The 23,135-nt window shown below is 37.6% G+C and overlaps 1 protein-coding gene and 1 non-coding gene across 2 annotated transcripts; one reads left to right on the top strand and one right to left on the bottom strand.

Annotated features, from left to right (window-relative positions):
• Positions 1 to 344: 344 nt before the first annotated feature.
• Positions 345 to 19,467, top strand: pfdn2 (prefoldin subunit 2). The gene is made up of 4 exons (XM_028803280.2): positions 345 to 467; positions 5,392 to 5,480; positions 6,654 to 6,777; positions 19,167 to 19,467. The coding sequence occupies exons 1-4, from the start codon at positions 393 to 395 to the stop codon at positions 19,347 to 19,349; spliced, it is 471 nt and encodes a 156-aa protein (XP_028659113.2). The 5' UTR covers positions 345 to 392; the 3' UTR covers positions 19,350 to 19,467.
• Positions 19,468 to 22,096: 2,629 nt separating this feature from the next.
• trnas-gcu (transfer RNA serine (anticodon GCU)) lies at positions 22,097 to 22,178 on the bottom strand. Its single transcript has one exon. It is a non-coding gene; the product is annotated as a tRNA-Ser (tRNA).
• Positions 22,179 to 23,135: the final 957 nt, after the last annotated feature.

Here is a 23,135-nt window from a genome sequence, read left to right as displayed (position 1 = left end):
TAGCACGGCCACTCAATTGCCTGCAATCCATATATATATATATATATATATATATATATATATATATATATATATATATATATATATATATATAATTAACACTATTAAACATGTTTTTCAAACCTGTTTAGTAAAATTCTTAAAAGTACTGCTGTTGCCTTTTTACAATTTCCTATTCTTTTCGCGTTTTCATTACTAAAATATGCGGTAAAAATTATAGAACAAATGATAATTTGAGATTATAAATTAGGATAACGGCGCAGTTTTGTGCACTTTATTGATCATACTTCATAATCTGAACAGCAGGCCCCCTTTATTTTCATTCGGGCAGTTGGTAAAACAGCCAGCGGTTGTAACGGGGGGCCTGTCGGAGAAGGCTGGGACAGTCCAAGATGGCAGCGAGCAGTAGCAGCGGCGCGGCAGCCACCAAAGCCAATACTAAACAGTCTGGACTTACAGCAGAACAGGTACTGACCAAGGAAAGGAATTCGGATATAAGCTAGAGGAGGACCCGGAGACTGTTACACAGAGATAGACACATTGCTTGTGTTGTAATATATATTAGGGTGACCGGGGGGGGGTCTTTATCGTTAACGCCCTGCCTCTTTCTTAAGTGTCTAAACCTCGGCGATCGCAGTTTTTATTTACTGTGAATTAAAGGAGAAGGTAGCTCCTTTTACCAAAGAAAGGCGAGATAAAATGTGAAATAGGAATTTCAACAGCTAGTTGATACAAGTGTAGCTAACGGAAAACGGCCAGTGGCATTTTGCACAACTTGCCTGAAGACTCAGTCGTTAGGATACTTTATATGTAAGGCCATCATGTGGTCTACAGTGCATAGCTGTCACTTCTACAGTGCAGTTTCTGATGCTGATCCATGACACAGAGGACGAAAATGCACGACCAGTTAGAGGAAAAAATCTTGATACTGCAATACGAAAGAAAAACATCTGCATGAATTAAATAATTTAGAGCCATATATCACATTTACACATTTATTTAACGCAGCGTCGATTTTATAGACCATAAACATTGATTTACAGTGGGATTTATGGAAGGAGGAAATAAAATAGAACATGGCAATAATATTAGTATTACCAAAGGTAATTCCAAAAGTGGATGAGAAGTACCATGCACATCTACAGTATTTCGGAGTGTTTTCATGCACAAAGGCTTAACTGAAACGCAATTTGCATAAATCCTCAAATAAAATAACTTAAAACATGCTGACGGTTTGAAATCGCCAGTCCATAACAGTGGTGGAATTTCAGATCTATCAAGGAAAATGCATAACAACTGAATAATTTACGAGTGTACTTAAAACAGAGGGAGCACTTAGATTTGACGTTTGAAAGGTAATTGTAATATTTGCTTCTGAGGATTCAAATATGAGTACAGCAGTCAGAAACAAATAAAGCTCGGTACAATCATACAAAAAGCACTTGGCTGTGTACAGTACTTTGACATTATATGCAATTTTGATATTCATGGCTGGAACGTCTTTCCTGTTACCAAAAATAAAATAGAAAAATGAAATCAGAGTTTGGTGAACTCCAGAAATCAAAGCAGCACACGACTAGTAGAAGCAATCTTGTCAAAACTTTAAAATGTTAAAAGTCATCTAGTTACAAACAAAACGGAAATGCTGGCTAAAATCGTGGCAGCTCCTACAAATGGAGAATGTCACTCCATTATATAAGAAGGAATTTCAAACTGTAGCACTTAAAGGAATGAATGTTCACTCAACATACAGTTTCTCAGATTAAATCTTCTTAAATCTGTAAAGACCAAAATGAAAGTATGAACCAAAGGCATTAAGAACTGTAAGAAATGGGCTATTTGAAAAGATGATTTATTAGTAAAGTAATTGCTGTTGGTTTGTAAATGGTATATAAAAATGTTGAGATTCTAGAAGGATAGATAATGAAAAGAAAAATTTTGAACAGCTGGTCTTGTTTTTACCAATGTTGAATTTTAATACCCTAAAAAGTCTGAATTAGCGTAAGCAGCCATAATTTGGGGAGTTCATAAGAAATGTAAGGATTTACCACATGCAACAGAAATACATAATAAACAAGAATAGTTACACCAGATACTTGAAATATTAAAATGCTTCCTTCAATTTACATATTTAAAATCTAAATATTCTCAATTGTAATAGAAATGTATTGTTTTTCACCCACTGATTGAGGTCCATAGAGAGCAAGATCCCTAGTAAAAGATTAAAAATAAACAATCCTATTCCTAATTACTGACCTTGAAATAGTCTAAAACAGTACCACATGAGTTTATGTTTGAAATTTGTCATTTGTAACCTTTTGTAATGGTTCTTAGAGGGCTGGGATCATTGGTAAAGTATCAAATATCAAAAACATTGTCATACTTGTGATCATCAACCTTGAAATAGCATAAAACGACACTCTGCATGCCTGTACTACAGGTGCCCGTTTTTTTTTTTAAGTTTTATGAAAAGGAGTAACTTTGACTGCTCATATTCCATTTGGGGGTGAACCCCTAGCGATGGCGGATGTGGCATGCACAACTTCAAGTCCTCCTGATCATTTTTGCTGAAGACCCCTATTGGTTTACTCTTTATTATACAGTATAAGGGTGTAATTTCCTGCACAAAATATGGTCCAAAAATTAGGGTTTTTGTGGTAATAGGGGGGCATCCCAAAAAACTCAGTGTTTTGCATAACTAGACATCAAGATGAGTCGAATTGTGTATTTTATGTGGGTTGTTTTCTTGTACCTGAGAGTCAGGTGGCATTGGACAAAAAAAAAAAAAAAAAACCTGAAGTGATTTCAAAGCATTCATAAATAATTCTTATCAACACAAGATGCTCCTTGCATAAAGATTTGTTTCTCCAACCTTTCCTGGTAATTTAGTCATTCAGCCATGGGGCCCTCTATGAAGCTAAACCCTTTCTTTAATAATAAATTACTCGGTATTCTAAATTTTGTATTTCATTCAGTGTATGTTAAATAATTTTCAGCAACTGGCAAACTTTGCTTAATTAGGCAAAATTGTGTAATAGAAAATTGCCTGTGTTTGGATGTGAGTTAATGTAGTTTTTAATACAGTGGAGATGAAGAGAAATGAAAGATTACAGGGATTATTTTGTTGTTTCAATTTTGAACTTCTGATTTAAATTGATTTTGATCCCTGCAGACACCTGACTGTGGTAGAAAATCATGGAGATGGTACAGAAAAATTGAATTATTATTATTGTTTGTGAATAAATAAATATTTAATTTCCTTGGCATTAACCCTGAGCATGCCTTAGGCTCTGAATACTACATAATTACGTTTAAGCCCGAGTGAGGCTCAGGGTGATTTAATGATCGGCTTTACAGTGTAAATGCTGAATAACTCTTGGAACAGTATTCTGCTGCCATCTAGTAGATAAAACAACAGTATACTGAAAAAAATCATGAATATTTTTATGCGTTTTGCCATGCTAAGGCAACTCATCAATATTCATGAGTTGGGTGGAGTCTTCAACCAAATACAATGGCATGTAAAAGAGAAACTGTCAAGCCAGATTTAGAACAAACTGGAACTGAACCATTAGTTGAATCAAGTGATTTTGATGGCAACGTGAATTGATTATCAGATGTTGACATGGACATTAAACTGATGCATATGGCACCGTATGACCAAACTGCCATGATATGCCTGGGGAATTTAGTTTCCTGAAGGTTCACTGTGGTACAAATAAATGTGTGGCAAAAACAAAAAAATGATTGAGATGTAGTAGAAAGGCGAGAAAGACATTCGCCCCTAAGTACTGTTCACAATGCAGCAGTTGTAGTTTGTGTCAGGGGAAATGTAGAAGTCACTAAGCTGTGTGCTGTGGTAACCTGCAATAACTCAAGGGGTAAAATGCTCATCAAGATCAGGCACTGACATTCTACTCTCTCATACAAAGGCAGCAGAAAAAAATATTACAAGAAAAGTGCCTAAAGAAACATACTTCAACTGTCCTGATTGTGATGTCAGGCTTTGTGTTGGTGATTGATAATTTTCAACATTCATTTGACAACTGCTGTTTTCACTTTTAAGCAACAAGCGTACAAGTCATAAACATAGAACACGTTATGCATGCACCGTGAACACAAAAGTAAAAAAAAAAAAATCTAGTTTAAATATACATATACCATCCAGAATCTTAAGCTGTGCTTACAAATATTTCAGTATATAATATGGATACTGTATTCAGATATTAATATTTGGGTAATTTGGAGCCCTAAACTTCTGTGTCCTCCATTCAAGCTGAGAGGAATCTGGTCACTTTCATTTTTCATTACTAATAACCCGCACCATAAAAATAATTTCATTTCAGTAAGCACTGGATCTCTTAAAATACAAAAATGAGGAGGGATGCTAAAACTGGGAAGGTGTTGAAAGAAGGATTACAACTTTTGGCAAATATTAGTTAAAGGTAGGATAGCACTGAAAAACAAATCTTTTGCCAGTATTATATAAAAAATGTTGTGAATCTGTATGTAAGTGTATAACTCATATACAAATATTATGCTGTAGCCTAAAGAGATATAACTGATGAGCAATAATTTATTGCTGAAAATTTAAAACATAACAGACAAAACTGGAAAGCAGTCCATGATTTACAGTACGTACAGGCCCACGGAGGAGCAGTTGTGAGAATATTGTTCATACTCTTATCGCTGCTCATCCTGCCAGTTTCTCCCTGCTGCTCATGAAACTACTATTGGGGATATTGGCCAGGAGATAATAGATTAAGATAAACTTAGGTTGTGCACACCTGGTATCTACTGTACAAGATTAATTGTGTAAAGACAAACTACCAAAAGTGCTTGATTGCCAATTTATACAATACAATACAATTTATTTTTGTATAGCCCAAAATCACACAAGAAGTGTGGCAATGGGCTTTAACAGGCCGTGCCTCTTGACAGCCCCCCAGCCTTGACTCTCTAAGAAGACAAGGAAAAACTCCCAAAAAACTCTTGTAGGGAAAAAAATGGAAGAAACCTTGGGACAGGCAGTTCAAAGAGAGACCCCTTTCCAGGTAGGTTGGGTGTGCAGTGGGTGTCAAAGAGAAGGGGGTCAATACAATACAATACACAGAACAGAACAAATCCTCAATACAGTATAAAAATAAAAATTTTACAAGTACGGAGCAGAATTGAACAGTAGATGATATCACATAATATGATTTGGATTTAGTTCATGAACATGAACAATTTATTTAGTTCATATTTCTATTTCTGATTTTTCCAGTTGATAAGAAGCTTATAAAGAATGTGTATTCTATGGTTTACAGCACAAAAGAGAAGTAATGTTTGTAATTCAACGTTTGGTTTTGTTGAGGTTGTCTTTTTAATTTTGCATTTTACCCATTTTAGGTGGTGGCTGGTTTTCAAAAGTTGCGCCAGGAACAAAGGAGTATGGCATCAAAAGCAGCAGAGCTGGAAATGGAAATCAATGAGCACAGGTATTTTCCTTCTGTCTCTCAAAATTCAGCAATTATTTATCTTAGATTGCATCCTTGACTACAGAGCATGCTGGTTTATTTTAAATAAAGCATATGTATGAGCTTAATTCCTGGTTGGAATTCCCATTAATGAATTGTCCTGGTAGCAAAGTAAATCAAAAATCACTTGTAGGCATTTCCAGTAAAAATTGTTAGTAGAACTCATCTACATATACCTGACTTGGCCATACAATGGAATCATTAATTCTGATTTAAAATTATGAATAATTTTATAACAATCACAACATCCAGAGGCATGGATTACATAGGTCATGTTATAAAACAATTTCCCCATGGGGATTAACAAGGTATATCAAATCAAATCAAAATCAAAAGATGGAGAATTTTACATAATACTGAATGTCTTTTTATAATTAACAGCACACAATACTTAAAACTCTGCTGTGGGCTTGTTGATTTAAATTCATATTCAAACCAGTACAAATTGACCCAAATAAATTTATATTGCATGTATTTATGATCTGTACAAATATTCCTTCATTAGATGTGATGCACTTTGATGTAAACATGCTAATCAATTACATTCCCAACATATTTGAAAAGTAAATGCATTATTTACCCACTTTTTTCTGCTGCAGTGGTTCCATGAGACAAGTTCAAAAACTTGATCTGGACTTGTTCAGGATATAGTGAGGATAGAACTTTGGTAGCAGTTAAGGTAATAGCATTTGATCAAGATGTAGTCATGGTATAAATGTTCTTACACTGTAGCAGAAATGTGTTTTTTATCCTGGAGCCTGAGTCCTGTGATTAAAAAGAGAAAAACAAGTTTAAATTATAAAATCTTTTTACTAAAGGATTTTATTTTTTGACTGTATTTCCCACTTTCAGCCTTATCCATTGATTTTTTCCATAAAATGTTATAATATTAATGTCAGTCATTAAATATATATACACCTATTTTTGCATTGAATAAGTTTTAAAATTATTTTAAAAATACAAGTATGAAATACTTTATTTGATAGGAGTAAGAAATAGTGTACTGTATAACTATAATTTAACCATTTCATTGGAAAGATAACCACACATTTTATTTTTCCTTTTTGTAATTTAACACTTTACTGTAACCTCTCACTGTCCCTCTGACTGCCTCTTTGTCTTTGTTCTCCTTAGTTTAGTGATAGAAACTCTAAAAGAAGTAGATCCTTCCCGGAAGTGTTATCGAATGGTGGGAGGCGTTTTGGTTGAGAGGACAGTAAAAGAGGTTCTGCCAGCTCTGGAGAACAACAAAGAACAGGTACTGACAAAATTATGGCAGTTTGTTATAGGGATGCACCGATATGGGAATTTTGGGCCAATGCCGATATCCGATAATGTCTATGTACTTATCTACCGATGCCGATGTACATATTTATAAGATACAGAGAAAAATGAGACTTGATCTGTCTGAACAAGAATTACAGACAAAGTGAACATTTATTTGTATAACAATTTTGCACACCACATTCAATCATTAAAAACAAATGATATCTGCCACATTTGGCTGGCTACCTGTTGGTTATATGGGAAACAGTTTTGCAGGTTGTTGCTTTAAATAACACTTTTCTCTTTCTTTTTGATGAAACAAATTCAACAATAATCGAAAAAATGAAAACTGAAAAAAATGGTAAAATGTACAATGACAATGAAATAAGCAGTACCACTTAAGAATAACAACATTTACAGATTATTTACAATCATTAAAAATCCTTTGTTTTATAGTCTGCAGTATTAAATACCACATAACTTTTTTTCTTTCTTTTTGATGGAATAAATCTAACCAATCTATAATTTAAAAAAACAGAAAAACGTACAACAGTAAAGAAGTAAATAACTTTTTTTCTGGAGGCTTATCATTCTTTTCTATTTTTTAAGCATGATGGGGATGTTTTTCTTAACGAACAAGAGCATCTCTGCCTTGTCGCAGGAAATTCTGTTTCTCTTTTCGTTGATCACATTAGAAGCCAAACTGAATAATCTCTCGCTGTCCACGCTAGTACATGGGGCTGACAGGAACTTGCATGCTACTTTGGCAATGGTAGGAAACCGACACCAGTTGTTGTTCCAGTATTTCAGTGGATTTTCATTCCTCGGGATTGGTGCTTCAGAAAGAAATCTCTGCACCTGCCGAGTAGCATGCATACATACAGTATACAGTATAATATTCTGTGTCATCTTTCATATCTAAAAGATAGATCTGCATTTTGGCTTTTACCAGGGCTGTCAGATTAAGATTAGAATCCTTACAATAAAAATAAGTAAATGGCATTTGAATTGAATGCATGTCTGTATTGTATTTGCTGTTATTTGAAACATTTTATTATTAATATTTTTGCTTTTCACAGTAGATCAGGGGTGCCCACACTTTTTCAGCTTGCGAGGTACTTTTAAAATGACCAGGTCGAAATGATCTACCTACAATAAAAATGGTATATAATATATATTTTAAAATGGGTGTGTTTAACACAGAAGATGCCGACCGTTTAACTAATGACTAATAACAATATGGGTTAACAATTTAGAAACACGTATAGGCTGATCCTAAAAAGTTACATGCAAAAACAGATCTGTAAAATCCCACAACAGTGTCCAGCACGTCTTAAGTAACATGAAGCCAAAGTTAGTGCGAGGTATAACCAACAACCTCTCTTTTACATTCGATTGCCGTTTTTCTTTCTTGCTTTCCAAGATTTTTTATACATTCGAATTATGTTAGAATAGTGATATTCGATCCGACAGCCCTAGTTATTTACTTAAAACAATGTTGTAAAGATCTCCACAGAGCTTTTTTTTTATTTTTTTAAATTTTTTTTTAACTCACTTCTGTTGTCATCTGGCTGTTTTCCTGAGGCATCAATGTGTTTTCTTCAATAATTTCGTTGTACATTTCGAAGAGCGTGCATGCCACCTCGTCATTTATCTTGGCCCTTTTCTGTTGTGGACCATCTATCTGTGATTCAGTTGTTTGCATTTTGTTCGATGCAAGTTCCATCTGAGCTTGCAACATTTTGAGTGCCAGTGATTTTACATCTGCATCGAAATAACGGTCTTTGTATCTCGGGTCTACAATAGTGGCAACACAGTACATGGATTCTGTATAAATCTCAATGAAACGATTGTTTACAGCCTCCAAGAAAGAGCTTTTACTGGTTTTGACTCCGAAGTCAGTATGAGCGCTTTTAGTCAACAGTCGTTTTAAAGCATTAACTGAGGGAATAACGTTAGAAGTCAAGGCTTCAGACTGGCAATTTTCTTTTGTCAGTTGTTTAAATGGAGCAAGGAGTGTGATTATGTTCTCGACCAAACCCCACTGATTAGGCGTTAGAGTTGCAGGTAACTCAAAATCGGAGGCATAAACCCCAAGGGCTCTTTTCTGCTCCAGCAAGCTTTGCAGCATATAGAATGTGCTGCTCCATCTAGTCGAAACATCTTGCTGAAGCATTTTTGGCTGCATACCAAATTCAGTTTGCATAGTTTTGAGAAGCGAGTTGGATAATTGTGAATGCTTAAAGTGATCGACTGTTTTTCTGCCGATCGCTATTGTATCCGAGACGCTGTGCTGGGATAGTACGCCATCGTTCACGGCAAGCCGTAAAGTATGAGCCATACATGGCAAACTTGGGATCCCGCATTCCTCCATAGCCTTTGCAATGTTGCGTGCATTGTCTCGTAATACTACATGAACATTCTCTTTGGGTATTTTCCATGTTTCAAACATTCTTTTAAACGCCACAGAGAGTGCAGCACCCGTGTGTGATGCGGAGCATTCTTGGGCGTGCAAGATTGCTTTCTGCAATTCAAACTTGTGGTCGATCCACTGAGCAGTTAAACTAAGTATACTAATAGCACTCATATCAGATGTCCATACATCAGTGGTAAAGCTTATGGCTGTGACATCTTCAGCAAGGAGTGTGTGCACATGACTTTCCACAATATTATGTAACTCTGGAAGCGCTATGTCAGAAAAATAACGGCGACTGGGTATCTGGTAACGGAGTTCAAGATGCTCAAGCAGCCTTCGAAATCCCGTATCTTCTACAACAGAAAATGGCTGATTGTCCAGAGCAATAAATTCCATCACTTTTGCAGTAATTGTTTGAGCTTTAGGGTTATCTTTATCAAATGTCTTCGATTTTTCAAGTAACTGATCAACACGTTGAGCAACTGCAGTTTTTGATTTTGTGCGCGGTGGCGCAGGATTCTCCTCTTTTGCTCTGAGGAATTCTGTATATTTGTCAGGATGGCGTGTCTTCAAGTGTTTAATTAAGTTGGTGGTATTGAAATTTCGCACTTTGGTCCCTCCGCGCAAAACATTAGTTGAACATGTGTTGCAAATGGCATATTTTATGTCACTCTCACTCACTCTGGAAAAACTTCCACACCGCAGACATTTTCACACAGTAGCCCAGCGTCGCCTAAACGTCTGGCACATCCGGAACACAGTGAATGCGCCATCAATATCGGTTCGAATTATCGGTCCAATTTAGTCATCGGTCCGATGCCGATAAAATTATTTTAACCCATTAACTGCCAATACAGATATAAATCTGATATTATCATGTATCCCTAGTTAGTTAACAACTTTTCTATTACCAAAAATGTGCTAATCACAGTAAGTATTTCTGGAGTATTTCAATATGCAAGCTTTCGAGGCAACTCTGGCCCCTTCTTCAGGCAAGATGTTGCCTCGAAAGCTTGCATATTGTAATCTTTTTAGTTAGCCAATAAAAGGTGTCATTTTGCTTGACTTTTCACTACATTCATAATGTCTAACACGGTACGACACCCTAGTACTGGAGTATTTCAGAAATTATTCTTTAGGCCTGTATTCTTCATTTCAGGATGTTGGTGTCCTAACTCTTACATCCGTTTATCAAAAAGTGCTATTAAAAACTGAATGTTTCAATCACTACCACTTTTACTAGTTCATTTGTTTTAGGATGCAGATAACCTATGACTACCGAGATCACTGACTGTGAAATCTGCATAATCCACACTTTCCATTTAGGTTTCTCCTTGATTCTGAAATTTTCCTCCTACATCCATAGCTCATTCTTAATAGGTGAATTGGTGTGTCTAAACCGATCTTGTATGAATGATCAGTGCATGCATGAGTATGACTTGTGATAGACTAATGCCTTCTTCTCTTTGAATAACCTGATTATGTGGCCATGTAAACCCAAAACTGGGCTACTGTTAAGGATTTTGTAGTCTAAACATATCTGTTACACTCTGTCAACCTTGCATGTATTTGCTGTACACACTCTTTCAGCAGCCATGGGTAGAAGCATCCATTAGATAAATTTGCAGAGGCAAATGTTTGGGCAATCGCATTATTCCTTCTTCTGGCTCAAATAATCTGTCTCAATATTTCAGAAATGGCTACATTTATGTTGATCTGCAGAATGTACAGAGCTAAACTGAGCAAAGCAATCTTGAGAGCAGAAGGGCGACACGTTAAAAGTAACACACGTTACGTAATCAGGTTACTTTTTAAAGTAACAAGTATCCCAATGCAGTACTTATCTTTAATTAAATTAAAATACCTGTGTTATTATTACAGCAGCATTGGGTGTAAGGCAAGAAGTACACTTATCGGGTGTTTTACAGGGCTCCATTACACAGCCAAGCAGAAAAGAGGGTGCTATGTGCAGACTGGTTGATAGAAACCTATAAATAAAATGGCAATTTGACTAAACATAGCTATAAAACACAAGAAAGTGATTGCAGGCGTCATGCTTATTTTCAGATTCATGGTGGCCAATGATGACATTTTAATTCTTTTTTGCGCAGTTTAATTGACATCAGAGTTTTGACAAAGGATTACTTGCCCATGTAAATGGAGATTTTTTAAGAAACCAGTTTTCTGCCTTAACTGGGTAATTCAACTTAATATGCTTAAGTGTGTACATGTAAACATACTTATTTCTGCCATTCAAATACATTTTTGTTTAGAACTTCATGTTTTTAGAAGTATATTATGTGTTATTTTGCAGACGTGCTGTTATTTTATAACACTATGTAATTTCCTAAGTGCACTGTTGCTTTCATCTTTGCAGCATTACTGGCACATGTGGTATTATGTTCTTCGGGTGTACATATTTAGCAAGAGTACCGTGGGCAGTCCAGAAGCCTAAAAGCATTTTTTATTGAATCCATTCTAGCCTTACTTGTCTCTCTGTTTCAAAATCTTCTCTGTAATATGGCAGTGCAGAAGCTAAAATGTCTACCTCCTTGCTTCAGGGGCTCAGATGTAATTCCTAGCCTAGTCATGGCCTGATTAAATGGGTTGATTGGAATAAACAATGTACCAAGTGACAGATTGGCACACCTTCATTTTTGCCCCATACTGCCAAATTAGGTTGTGCATATATTGTGATCATCAGAGGTGACTGTGTGCAGAGGGTACAGACCTATAATACCTGGGAGTGCAGCTGGATGATAAATTAGACTGACCTGCCAATACTGATGCTCTGTGTAAGAAAGGACAGACCTGACTGTACTTCATTAGAAGGCTGGCATCCTTCAACATTTGCAATAAGATGCTGCAGATGTTCTATCAGACGGTTGTGGCGAGCGCCCTCTTCTACACGGTGGTGTGCTGGGGAGGCAGCATAAAGAAGAAGGACGCCTCACGCCTGGACAAACTGGTGAGGAAGGCAGGCTCTATTGTTGGCATGGAGCTGGATAGTTTGACATCTGTGGCAGAGCGACGGGCACTGAGCAGGCTCCTGTCAATCATGGAGAATCCACTGCATCCACTAAACAGTGTCATCTCCAGACAGAGGAGCAGCTTCAGTGACAGACTGCTGTCACTGTCCTGCTCCACTGACAGACTGAGGAGATCGTTCCTCCTCCAAACTATGCGACTCTTCAATTCCACCCGGGGGTGTAAACGTTAACATTATTCAGAGTTATTGTCTGTTTTTACCTACATTTTTATTACTCTTTAATTTAATATTGGTTTTTTTTATCAGTATGCTGCTGCTGGAGTATGTGAATTTCCCCTTGGGATTAATAAAGTATCTATCTATCTATCTATCTATCTATCTATCTATCTATCTATCTATCTATCTATCTATCTATCTATCTATCTATCTATCTATCTATTTTAACTTTCTGGAAATCAAAACTTGCATGAAGGCTTGCAGCTGATAGCACTGCACATGCCTATAATTCGGCCCTATGAAATTATGTAGCAAAATGGTATCAGAATGCTGTGGGTATGTGTAATGCAGGATGATGCTACAGTCCTAATCACATATTTCTTATTGACCAAATTGTGAGTTGCTGCTTTAGCAGCATAGATGTATTTTAATGCAAAACATGCTTTTACAAATACACAGCATGTACGACAATAATTTTTCTCATGTATTTTATGAAGTGGGATGCACGGTGGCGCAGTGGTAGCGCTGCTGCCTCGCAGTTAGGAGACCTGGGTTCGCTTCCCAGGTTCTGTCTGCGTGGGTTTCCTCCGGGTGCTCCAGTTTCCTCCCACCATCCAAAGACATGCAGGTTAGGCGCATTGGCAATCCGAAATTGTCCCTACTGTGTGCTTGGTTGGGATTGGCTCCAGCAGACCCCCATGACCCTGTAGTTAGGATATAGCGGGTTGGATAATGGATGGATGGATTTTATGAAGTAGTGACTTCAACAGTATTTGAAGGAAATAAGGATATAATATGAAATCTGAAAAATGAATGACATTTTCAGTGACTAACGCATATAGATATCACATATAAAAAATGTGTTTTTCGTATGAATTTAAAATATATGTACACATTTGTAGGGTCATTACTGGTACAAAGTACAGTGCAAAACTTACTTCCATTAAATGACTGACCATTAAAATGTGCATGGTGCCGTGGTTAGAACTGCTGCTTCAGATTTTCATTGTTCAAATCCAGGTCTGATCACTTTGTGTATGGAGTTTTACAAAATACACAGGTTATGTCTAAACTAGCTGGGCAAGAATACAAGGTTGTGTGATTGACCGTGTCATGACATGGACTGGCACCCTGATGATGACGACTGATTCTAGCCTTGCTTAAAGCTGCTGAGATAAGCATTACATCTCCTGCAGTCTTAAAATTAAAGGCATTCAATTCCAGTGCATTACTACTATCTACTGAGGAATACTATTAATACACCGTTTAAATAAAATTAGTATGACTAGATGTGGTTTTCTAAAACAAGATTCCTAACTGTTTTTAGTAATTGAATATTACATTAATGTGTAAAATGTTAATTTTAAAAGCCTTAAAGATAGATATAGACAGATATAGACTATAGATGCATCAAATGCTTTGTTCTAGTTTGTGAACACCGGTGGCAAAGTGTTTAGCACCACATCCTCCTCATATTTCTGTGGATTTTTCAACAGGTATATCTTAAAGATCTGCATGTTAGGACTCGTTTATACTTCACGTTCAGAACGCGTACACACCCGCATCATGGCTGCCACGTGTTCTCAGCATTCATTTGATGCGTCCTCTGAGCAGGTCCTCAGAAATTAACATGATGCATGCACGAGTTGCAATACCAGCAAGAAGTCGGGGGGCGCAGTGTGATAAAAGAATGTGACGTCAGAGTCTCTGTTTACTATCTGCATGTGACAGAAAGCCGCTTTGCGGATCCTACGAGATCGGTGTGCGCACTTCGATATTTGATAAATGGTTCGATGTGGTGAAGCAAAATGCCAACATACAGATGTATCCGTGGTGCTTTTATATTAAAGCGTCGCATATTCCCGATCGTAATGACACAATACATTTTAAAAGTCTCACATACCGTCTTCTGTGCCGTCTTTTTTTCTAGGGCTTCCTCTGGTCCTGACAGCAGTGGATCGCCAGCAATAGATCGCCACACTGAGCACATTAAATGTATGATATTCCAACTCTCTGCACATTTAGAATCCTTAGATTTACACTTGATATCACTTTCATGATGATATGCATTAAAGTATGTAGATTACATTTTACAGATAAATCGGTAATTTTGTTTAAATAATGAATACTGTTAATAATTACACACATGGGGGTGACACAGAGGCGGAGCGTTACCGCTGCTGTCTTGCAGGGAGTCACGTCGCTGAAATTCCCTGCCTGGAGTTTACATGTTTTCCTGCTGGGTTTCCTCAGTGTGCTCCAGTTTCCTTCCAAAGATATGCAGATTTGGAGATTTGGTGTCGCTAAAATGACGGTAGTGTATGTGTGTGCTTGTATTCACCTTGCGATGAGCCGAGGCATCGTCCAGGGATTGTTTCTAACTCGTGCCCAATGCTTGCTGGAATGAACACATCCCTGGATTTAATCAATAAACATTCTTTTCACAGATATGGCGGTAAGGTGTCATTGGAATTTAATGGGTGTTCTAGGCAATTCACAACACAGCGAAGCCGAACCTATTCTCACCGTGTTAATATCTTGCACTGCCACCTGTTGGATTCCTCCAGATGTACGCAAAGTACGCGTGCAAGTATAAACACTACAACGCTTGCGTAGCAGGAGCGTCCGCTGCAGCGTGCGTCGTGTCGCGTGAAGTATAAACCCGGCCTTAGGCTAATCCCATTTGTCCATTTTCTAACTTGCTTATCCATTTCAGGGTTGCAGGCACCTATGGGTCAATCTCTGCCTTCAATTAAGTGCTGCTTATTTCACAGAAATGAAATTAGTTCCACTTAACTAAAGAACACAAACAATGGACAGCTAGAAAAACATTACCTAATCTCATAAATTCCTGTTTATGCTAATTCATGCAGATGAAAGGACCATTATATAGGAAAATCTCGTGAGTCCGTTACTACATTCTGCACAGTGCCAATAATGTAGTCTGGTAGAGAAGGTGCAGTGATCTGGAAACAAAGCAGCAGTCAAATAACACAGGACACCTGAACACCATTGCAGATCCAGTGCAGCCCTTCAGTAGCCTTTCAAGGCTAAGAAAGTTCTGAACTGGCTAAACGAAAATGACCATGAATTAAGACTTACTTAGTGTTCTCGAGGTCATTAGATATCAGGCAGGGGTCAACCATCATCCAATTAGTAACAATTATGAGTCCGTTTAAGCCAGCGTTCCTGTGCCACACTCTCAACATCTTACCGAGTCCATTTCTTGATTAATTTTGCCTGTTCTAAGGGTTTATATGGGATGAGCTTGCAATAGGCAAGATGCGCCTAACAAAGTAGCCACTCGGGGCATAAATACAATAATATGAAAGATTATTCAGACATCTCCCATGGTATCTAATTTTATAGTACTAAATGATGTTTAATTTTATTTGAAGCTGAATGTTTTAAGCTAAACGTATCAAAATAAAGAATGAGAGACAATGGAAATGTGATGCTTGAGTACATTTTCTGGACCAGACACAGAGTACTGAGTAGGTTTTTTAAACCATACAGTAGAGTGTCATGACACAAATAAGACGAGCTTTCTGTGCAAGTATCTTGGTACCTTTCCTGGGAAAATGAATGCCATCCATCACTTTTCTGATTGTGTTTCATCTAGTAAAGGGTTGTAGTCAGCTGGTCCATCACCAGACATACTTGTGTACATACCATTGTTTCTTCCAATTAGAGCTCTTCATCCTTTGTGAGTATGACTTTAGACCATGAGGGAAAACCTGAAGCCTTAGAGGAGACCCACTTGAAAATTCCACCCAGGAGTCCTCCCAATGAGGAGTCAAACTGCAGTCTAAGAGTCATGACTTAACAGTAATGTTAAAATTAACATTGTGGACACTAGGGCTGTAGCTAAGCCCCAGCCCCCTGACACAACTACAGATTAAGCAGACCTGGGGGGTATTTTTCGTACGAGGATTACTTGTTTAGCCGGATGTAATTGTTGACGATTTGGCCTGATCCTGGATCTGTCAGTTTTTTGAAACTCTTGCTGGAAGTGTTGTCATAGCAGCACATCCAAATCCTCAAACCTGCTCGGAGCAGGTTTGTTCGATGTAAACAAGGATTAGCTCACACACTTAATCAGTGTCCATGCGAGGAAGTCATCCAGTCAGGGCTTCACCGTTCATGAATGAGCGACCAATTGATATCGGTACGCAAATTATAAGAAGAGAATTTCATATTGAGAGGGTTTTGCGCGATCAGCAAGATCCTTTATTGCTCCCGGAGGAAATTCTTTTCAAAAGATACCGCTTTAGCTGAGGGGGAATATTGTACCTCAAAAATTTATTAGGACCTTATATTCAAAGTCAAACTAGGCGAAGTCGGGCTGTCACAACCACACAGACAGTATGCATTGCTTTAAGGTTTTTTACAAGCGGCACTTTTTTATATACTGTAGGTGATGCGGAAAATCTAACAAAGTGCAGTTTGCCAGGCAATTCGTAAAGTCTGTTTGGCTCTGAAATATTTCCTTCGGTTTTCATAGTGTTTCCTGGACACCTGTGAGTGCGGACAATAAAAGAGGCGTTTCATGCCATTGCAGGTAGGTAATACACAGGCTAAAACACCCACAGTTTCATAAAGAATCTCACGATTAATAAAGTATCTATCTATCTATCTATCTATCTATCTATCTATCTATCTATCTATCTATCTATCTATCTATCTATCTATCTATCTATCTATCTATCTATCTATCTATCTATCTATCTATCTATCTATCAGCCTAACATTCTCATTACCCAGGGTTTCCAAATATGATTGGGGCACTGGATTGTACGCAGAATCAAATAGTCAGAGACAGTGTCTTCATCAAATATTTGACCTTCGTCAATATCTCGTTGGTCAGACACAGGTTCTAGGGATATGATATTCCCTGCAACTGATCCAACAAAAAAAGAGGGCTATATGGAACATACCTATGGCACACATGGAGGACAAATACATGCAATGACCTTCCTTTACCTGAAATGAAGTGACCACTGCATCCTGCCACTGGTTCTGAGGAGGAGCTTCCCCCTGGAATGCCCTCAGAAACGGGACGATGGGCATTTTGCTGGAGAGCCAACTCTTCTAGGTTAGGTCTGGACCGCATGGACCTCCACCTGTTTTTTGCTTGTCTGCCTTCTTATTAGCTTTAGAATGAATGTTTTTTATATTATATATGATTCTTTATGTCAACAATTCTTTAAATAGTTATATACCAATATTTACCAGTTTGAAGTATATTCTTGTACTTCACTTTAACCTGTTCCCATGTTCTCCTTGTGCTCACGTTTGATCTGGAATTATGACATTTTAAATAATAATTAATCTGACACATAGGAAATGAAACGCTGCTTTCAGTAAGTACAATGCACACGCGTTTAATTTGTCAGCCACTTTTTGCCAGCCGTCTTTTCTGGTTTGGGCTGTTTTTGCAGAGTTATCCCTTGTGCATATTAAATCGTGAAATTCTTCATGTCCTTCGAGTAAAAGGTCTTGCTCCACTTGTGTGGAAAAAAAAATGCACCCGTTCTTTCGTCATTTTGTTACAGCCTATCAAAGACTTGCTGATCATGTTTTCTAGACTCAATATATATGGGCTTTTCATTCAGCACGGGTGTGCGCATTCATCTCGGATGATTAGATCCAGCTAAACTAATCTAATACACGGCTGCGTTTGAAAAACCGACTTATACCGGATGAGTTTCACCGGCATTAACTCATCCAAGTTGAGGCATCTGATCTCAGATGATTTAAGTGACGTATGGAAAATACCCCCCTGGGTTCATATCATCCGTTTTAGTAAATAGTACCTTTACATAGGCTTTCTTTCCAATACAGCCTACTTTTTCTTCCTTTTCCTCCAGTCCTCCCCGGCAAGCTTTGTCTTCTTTTTCCCCAACTCCAAAACCCTGGACAAAGTGTAGGGCTTTCTTTTAAACTCCACCTGGCATTCATCTCCCAGTATCTTTCCCTGGTGGCCCCCACAAAACCCAACAGAGTGGTTCTATGGGACCACAAGTCCCATGCTGCCCTACAAGTGTCCTATAAAAGGGCTCACCACAAGGAATGCTGTCACCCAATGTATGGGGTATGACCTGCACAATGGAGGTAGTCTGTCACTGTCCCACATTTCTTCTCGCCTCCCTATTGGGAAAGGGACTGGTTAGAAATGCAGTGTCTGCATTCTTGCCGGGAGCTGCAATGTCACACCTCTCTTCCTGACCATCCATTATACTGGTCACCTGGCCAGGTAAGGAAATAGGGTCCATCCCAGCTGGGACACTTGTCCATCCATCACAACATTTAATAAAATTTTTAATGAACATGAATAAAGAACCTTTTTCTTTTGTTGAAGTTTTTTTTCTTGTGGGATAGATGATGCACACCATTTTGATTGTATTAACTTCTCATAAAAATGTCGTTTATAATACAGAACAATTGTTAGTCTGTTTAGTGTGATGCGTCACTGCTTTTCAGGGTATAAAGGTTTTTTTGCTTTTATTATTTCAATGTCTGACCTAAGCTAAGAATAATGGCATAAATTACTGCAGTTACACCTCTGACTCCACTACTGCCACCTCTATAACCAAGTCAAAGTAGAAATGAACAAAACACAACTTATTTCTTGTGTACGTTGCTTTTCTGAATTATGTCTGTTTTGAAGTATTGTGCAGAGCTTCATTTTTATATGTATTGATGACCTTGGATGCCTCCAGAAACGTCCTGATTTTTGTCTTGTTCTTTTATCTTGCAGATTTCTAGAATAGTAGAGTCTCTAAACACCCAAATGCAGACGAAAGGTCAAGAGCTCAATGACTACCGGGAGCGTTACAACATCCGATTAGTTGGGGAAGAGGAAGGAGCAGCAAAATCCACGTCAGCTAATCGGGAAGAAGGCGGAGGTGCCAAAAGTAGTGCTGGGGTGTTGGTCTCCTAGACTTTTTGAAGCATTGTGGGAATTAGATTTCCAGAAAGGAGAACTGAAGTTTACGCTGAATTTCTGTGTAGAATTTTTTTTTTGTTTGTTAATAAATATCACTTGCTAACTTAAATAATTGTTGTTTTTTAATTTAAATACACTTTTGTATACTTTGCTGGCTGTTGTGAACTTGATTTCACACTTGCACTTTTTTGCTTTATTTTGAAATTCTCAGGACTCAAATGCCTTGTGTTCATTCTGTAAATACTAATTTGTAGAGATTTGTTGTGTAAGGCTATTTAGATTTTTATGTACAGTACATTCAGAAATAAAGGTAAAGTATTACATTAAACACATGCTGTAAACCAGTTTCTCCTAAAATATCCAAACTAAATCGATGGTCCGTAGACACGAGTTATTACAAAAATGACATCTGACTTATTTTACTTTGCCACAAATAAGCATTTCAGTATTCACCATAAAGGACTTTCCAGAAGGTAAATAACTTTATTGAATACACAGAGTGGGAGGTGCAGTTATGCAAAAAATGTGTTGCTGATGAATAAAATAAATAAATGAATAAAATAATGCATATCGCTATTATACCTTACTGGTCAATCAAATGTACAAAAACAAACCTGCAGAACTTTGTAAAGTAACACAGCGCTGCTGCCATGGTTGAAAGGACAAGATTACTGAGGAAAAATGTAAGAAAGGAGCATGTTTTGATGTAGAACAAAGAGTTGCAAGACATAGTATTTGATGACTTATCCGTACTAAATCCAAGTAACCAATGGAGACCTCCGCGTTAATGTTTGCAGTGCACCATGTAATGCCCATGTATCTGTTAGATGCCATTTGGTATGAAATTCACATAAGATGTTCTGGAAATTAAAAAAAAAAATCTGGAGCAGCAACCTTGGCAAAGTGACCTGCTGTGAGTTCATAACAGCACAACCAAGACAAGTGACATCTGCTGAGTACGATGCAAATCACAGAGGCCAATTATTTGACAACACCATAATAATAAGAAGAACAACAGTGGTGCCAACTGCTGAGTGTCAGGTATGGGATAAGAAAGCAGACAAGACGCCAAGCAAAAAGTATTTCCGGATACAGAGCAACTGAGCAGCAATCAAACACACAAATGCATGGCACCAATCGAGATCAAAAATTAGTTGAAACTTCTGACCAGTGGTTTGGTGGGGATATGAAGACTTCTGGGGCTTTAGCCCCTGATCTTCGAGAGCCACTCTCCTGTTATATGCATGTATGCCAATACCCCCTGTTCTTCTCTAAGCTAGCCCTGCTTTCTCCTTTCTGATAATGCAAACCCCCTTCCCGATGTTAACAGCACGAAGACTCCAAGGTGGACCCACCTGTTGTCAGGGTGCTTTGGCCAAGACCCCAGTAAGTGCTGACGCTAGCAAAGCCCCTACTACCGACCACGTGAAAGAACTGCTTTTACATCCTTGCATTGACTGAGCAAAGTGACTTTGGCGATGTGATTAACAACAAGCTCAAAATGAAACAATGTGTTGCCAAAATAGAAAAGTTGTACTGGCTAGATGAGCCAGCAGAAGTAACAAAATACATCTTGACTTCTAGAGGATCTGATGGAAGCAACTATTTAGAAAACATAAAAAGTATCAGCTGCTCCTTACCTTTAACTTGGCTTTTCTTTTAATTTTATTCTAGGACTGTGTGTCCGCGTGTTTCACTAGTGTTCATTTTATTTCTCTCAGGAAGCATACATTTTCACACTAAGTGTAGATCTCGGTGTAATTTACGAGACACCAATTCATAATTTTAATATTAGCCTGACTAATAAGTTATCAAAATATTTGCAGCCAATAAGTGGCAGGCACATCGACAAAGTACTAAAACCTGAGTTGCTAAATCTGGCTGCGTATGTGAAACAAAACAAGTGTTTTTACTGGCCTGTGTTCCAAATAAAATTAAGTATTTTGTGTTCTGTTTGTAAATAATGGCAGAATTGCTGCGAAGATTGAATAAAAAGAAAAGTGGCGATCGTTGTAATGTTCTCGCTACAAATGCACAACGACACTGTACGCACGTAGTAAGTGTCTACTGCTTCAGCCTGCTGACCACTCGGCGTCTTTTGGTTCGTGAGAACTGGGTAGACGGCTTTAACTTGTGGCGCCATTTACGGTTTAATCATTTAAGCCATCGACGACAACGTGCACATATAATACGTGAGTTGCCTGATTTATTTATAACAAAATACCGACTGAAAAAAAACAAGGGTGATAAGTTCAATAAGCAGCATTAAAACACGAGGAGCAAATCCTACGATGGATACCTTCTTCAGACGAACGCTTCCCAGAGCGACCTCAGCGAAAACTCCAAGCGCAGGTCTCTGCGAACTGCTGCACGAGCGGCTGAACCAATGGAAGCAATTGGGCGGGGCACCCGACAATCATTTTTTATTCACCAATCACCCGTGGACTGTGGCGTTACTGTACAGAAGAAATTAAATTCGAAATACGTCTGTGTTCAGTGAATTTCGAATACAAAATGTTTTGAGTATTTGAAATTTGCGTTATCTATATAAAACACAAGTCGTCGCTGAGACAAATTTACATGCTTCGTTTAGATAATACTTCACATACTTTAACTTGAATGTTCGTTGATCGACTGCCACGTTTTTTTTTAATTTTCATCTTTGAACGAATACAATTAAAAATATCCAAGTAACTGATTTCAAATTATCTATATTAAAAAAAACAGTCATGAAAAATATTCGACGAGGATGGGATTCGAACCCACGCGTGCAGAGCACAATGGATTAGCAGTCCATCGCCTTAACCACTCGGCCACCTCGTCTGCTTAGTAAACGAAAGGTGAAATCGCCAAATATAACAGTGACGAATCATAAATATTTCAATTAAACAAATGTAAATAATTTACTGATTCGAAAAGTCAATTAATATAAGATAATGATATATCGAATTACATTCTTTACTGAATAAAGTATGTCACATGAGAAAGACGTGTCGTATTAAACATGATTGTTGCGCTGAGAGATGCATAGAAGGGCAGTCCCGAAGACTCTAACATAGTGGATGAATCTGTCAGTGTATCGATAAACAGGAGCATTAAAATCACACGAAGATCAGCAGAATCAGGGTGCTGAGGATTGCGCGTATTAGTGGAGGTATAGCTGCGATTCTTAAGAGGCGATTTAGCAGGAATATGGTTGCGAATCCCGCACATTGCTGAATGGAAGAATCATCATCTTCTCTCTAAAATAATTACAAAAAAACTTTCTCTTCAACGAACGGTGCTTTGAATTCTACTTTGCAGATTTAGTTGTTTATTTTTCTTTTTTGATTAAACAAAAACTGTTTAATGATTGATTTGTCAAGGAACACATGGACAACAAGCATAGTTAAAATCACAATTAAACAAACTGCCCGCAAATTCTATTGAATCATAATTATAACAAATAATAACTCATTTCACTTACTTTTATAGCACCTTTACCATGATCTCAAACGGCCGCACAGATAATCAAGAGGGGTACAATAAAAATGAAAGCACAATAAGAATGAATAAATAATACTGCACAGCCTTGTGTTTGTATGTATTTATAAAATTTGGGAAGTAATATATTAGTTGATGCTGACATTTAAGTAGGTAAAAATAAATATTTGGAAATATTGCAAAGGGAAATGTTTATATATTTGGCGCAAAATAACTATATGTGTTCTAGTAAACAGCATACACACCACTTATATATATATATATATATATATATATATATATATATATATATATATA

The sequence above is a fragment of the Erpetoichthys calabaricus genome, chromosome 1 (assembly GCF_900747795.2).
Source record: "Erpetoichthys calabaricus chromosome 1, fErpCal1.3, whole genome shotgun sequence".
Lineage (NCBI taxonomy): Eukaryota > Metazoa > Chordata > Cladistia > Polypteriformes > Polypteridae > Erpetoichthys > Erpetoichthys calabaricus.
The sequence above is the reverse complement of the archived record's forward strand: the minus strand, read 5'-3'. Positions and strand labels throughout refer to the sequence as shown.

Coding starts and splice junctions, on each gene's coding strand:
- pfdn2 (XM_028803280.2), top strand. CDS start 393: ATGGCAGCGAGCAGTAGCAGCGGCGCGGCAGCCACCAAAGCCAATACT. Junction 468..5,391: donor CTGGACTTACAGCAGAACAG/GTACTGACCAAG, acceptor TACCCATTTTAG/GTGGTGGCTGGTTTTCAAAA. Junction 5,481..6,653: donor ATGGAAATCAATGAGCACAG/GTATTTTCCTTC, acceptor TGTTCTCCTTAG/TTTAGTGATAGAAACTCTAA.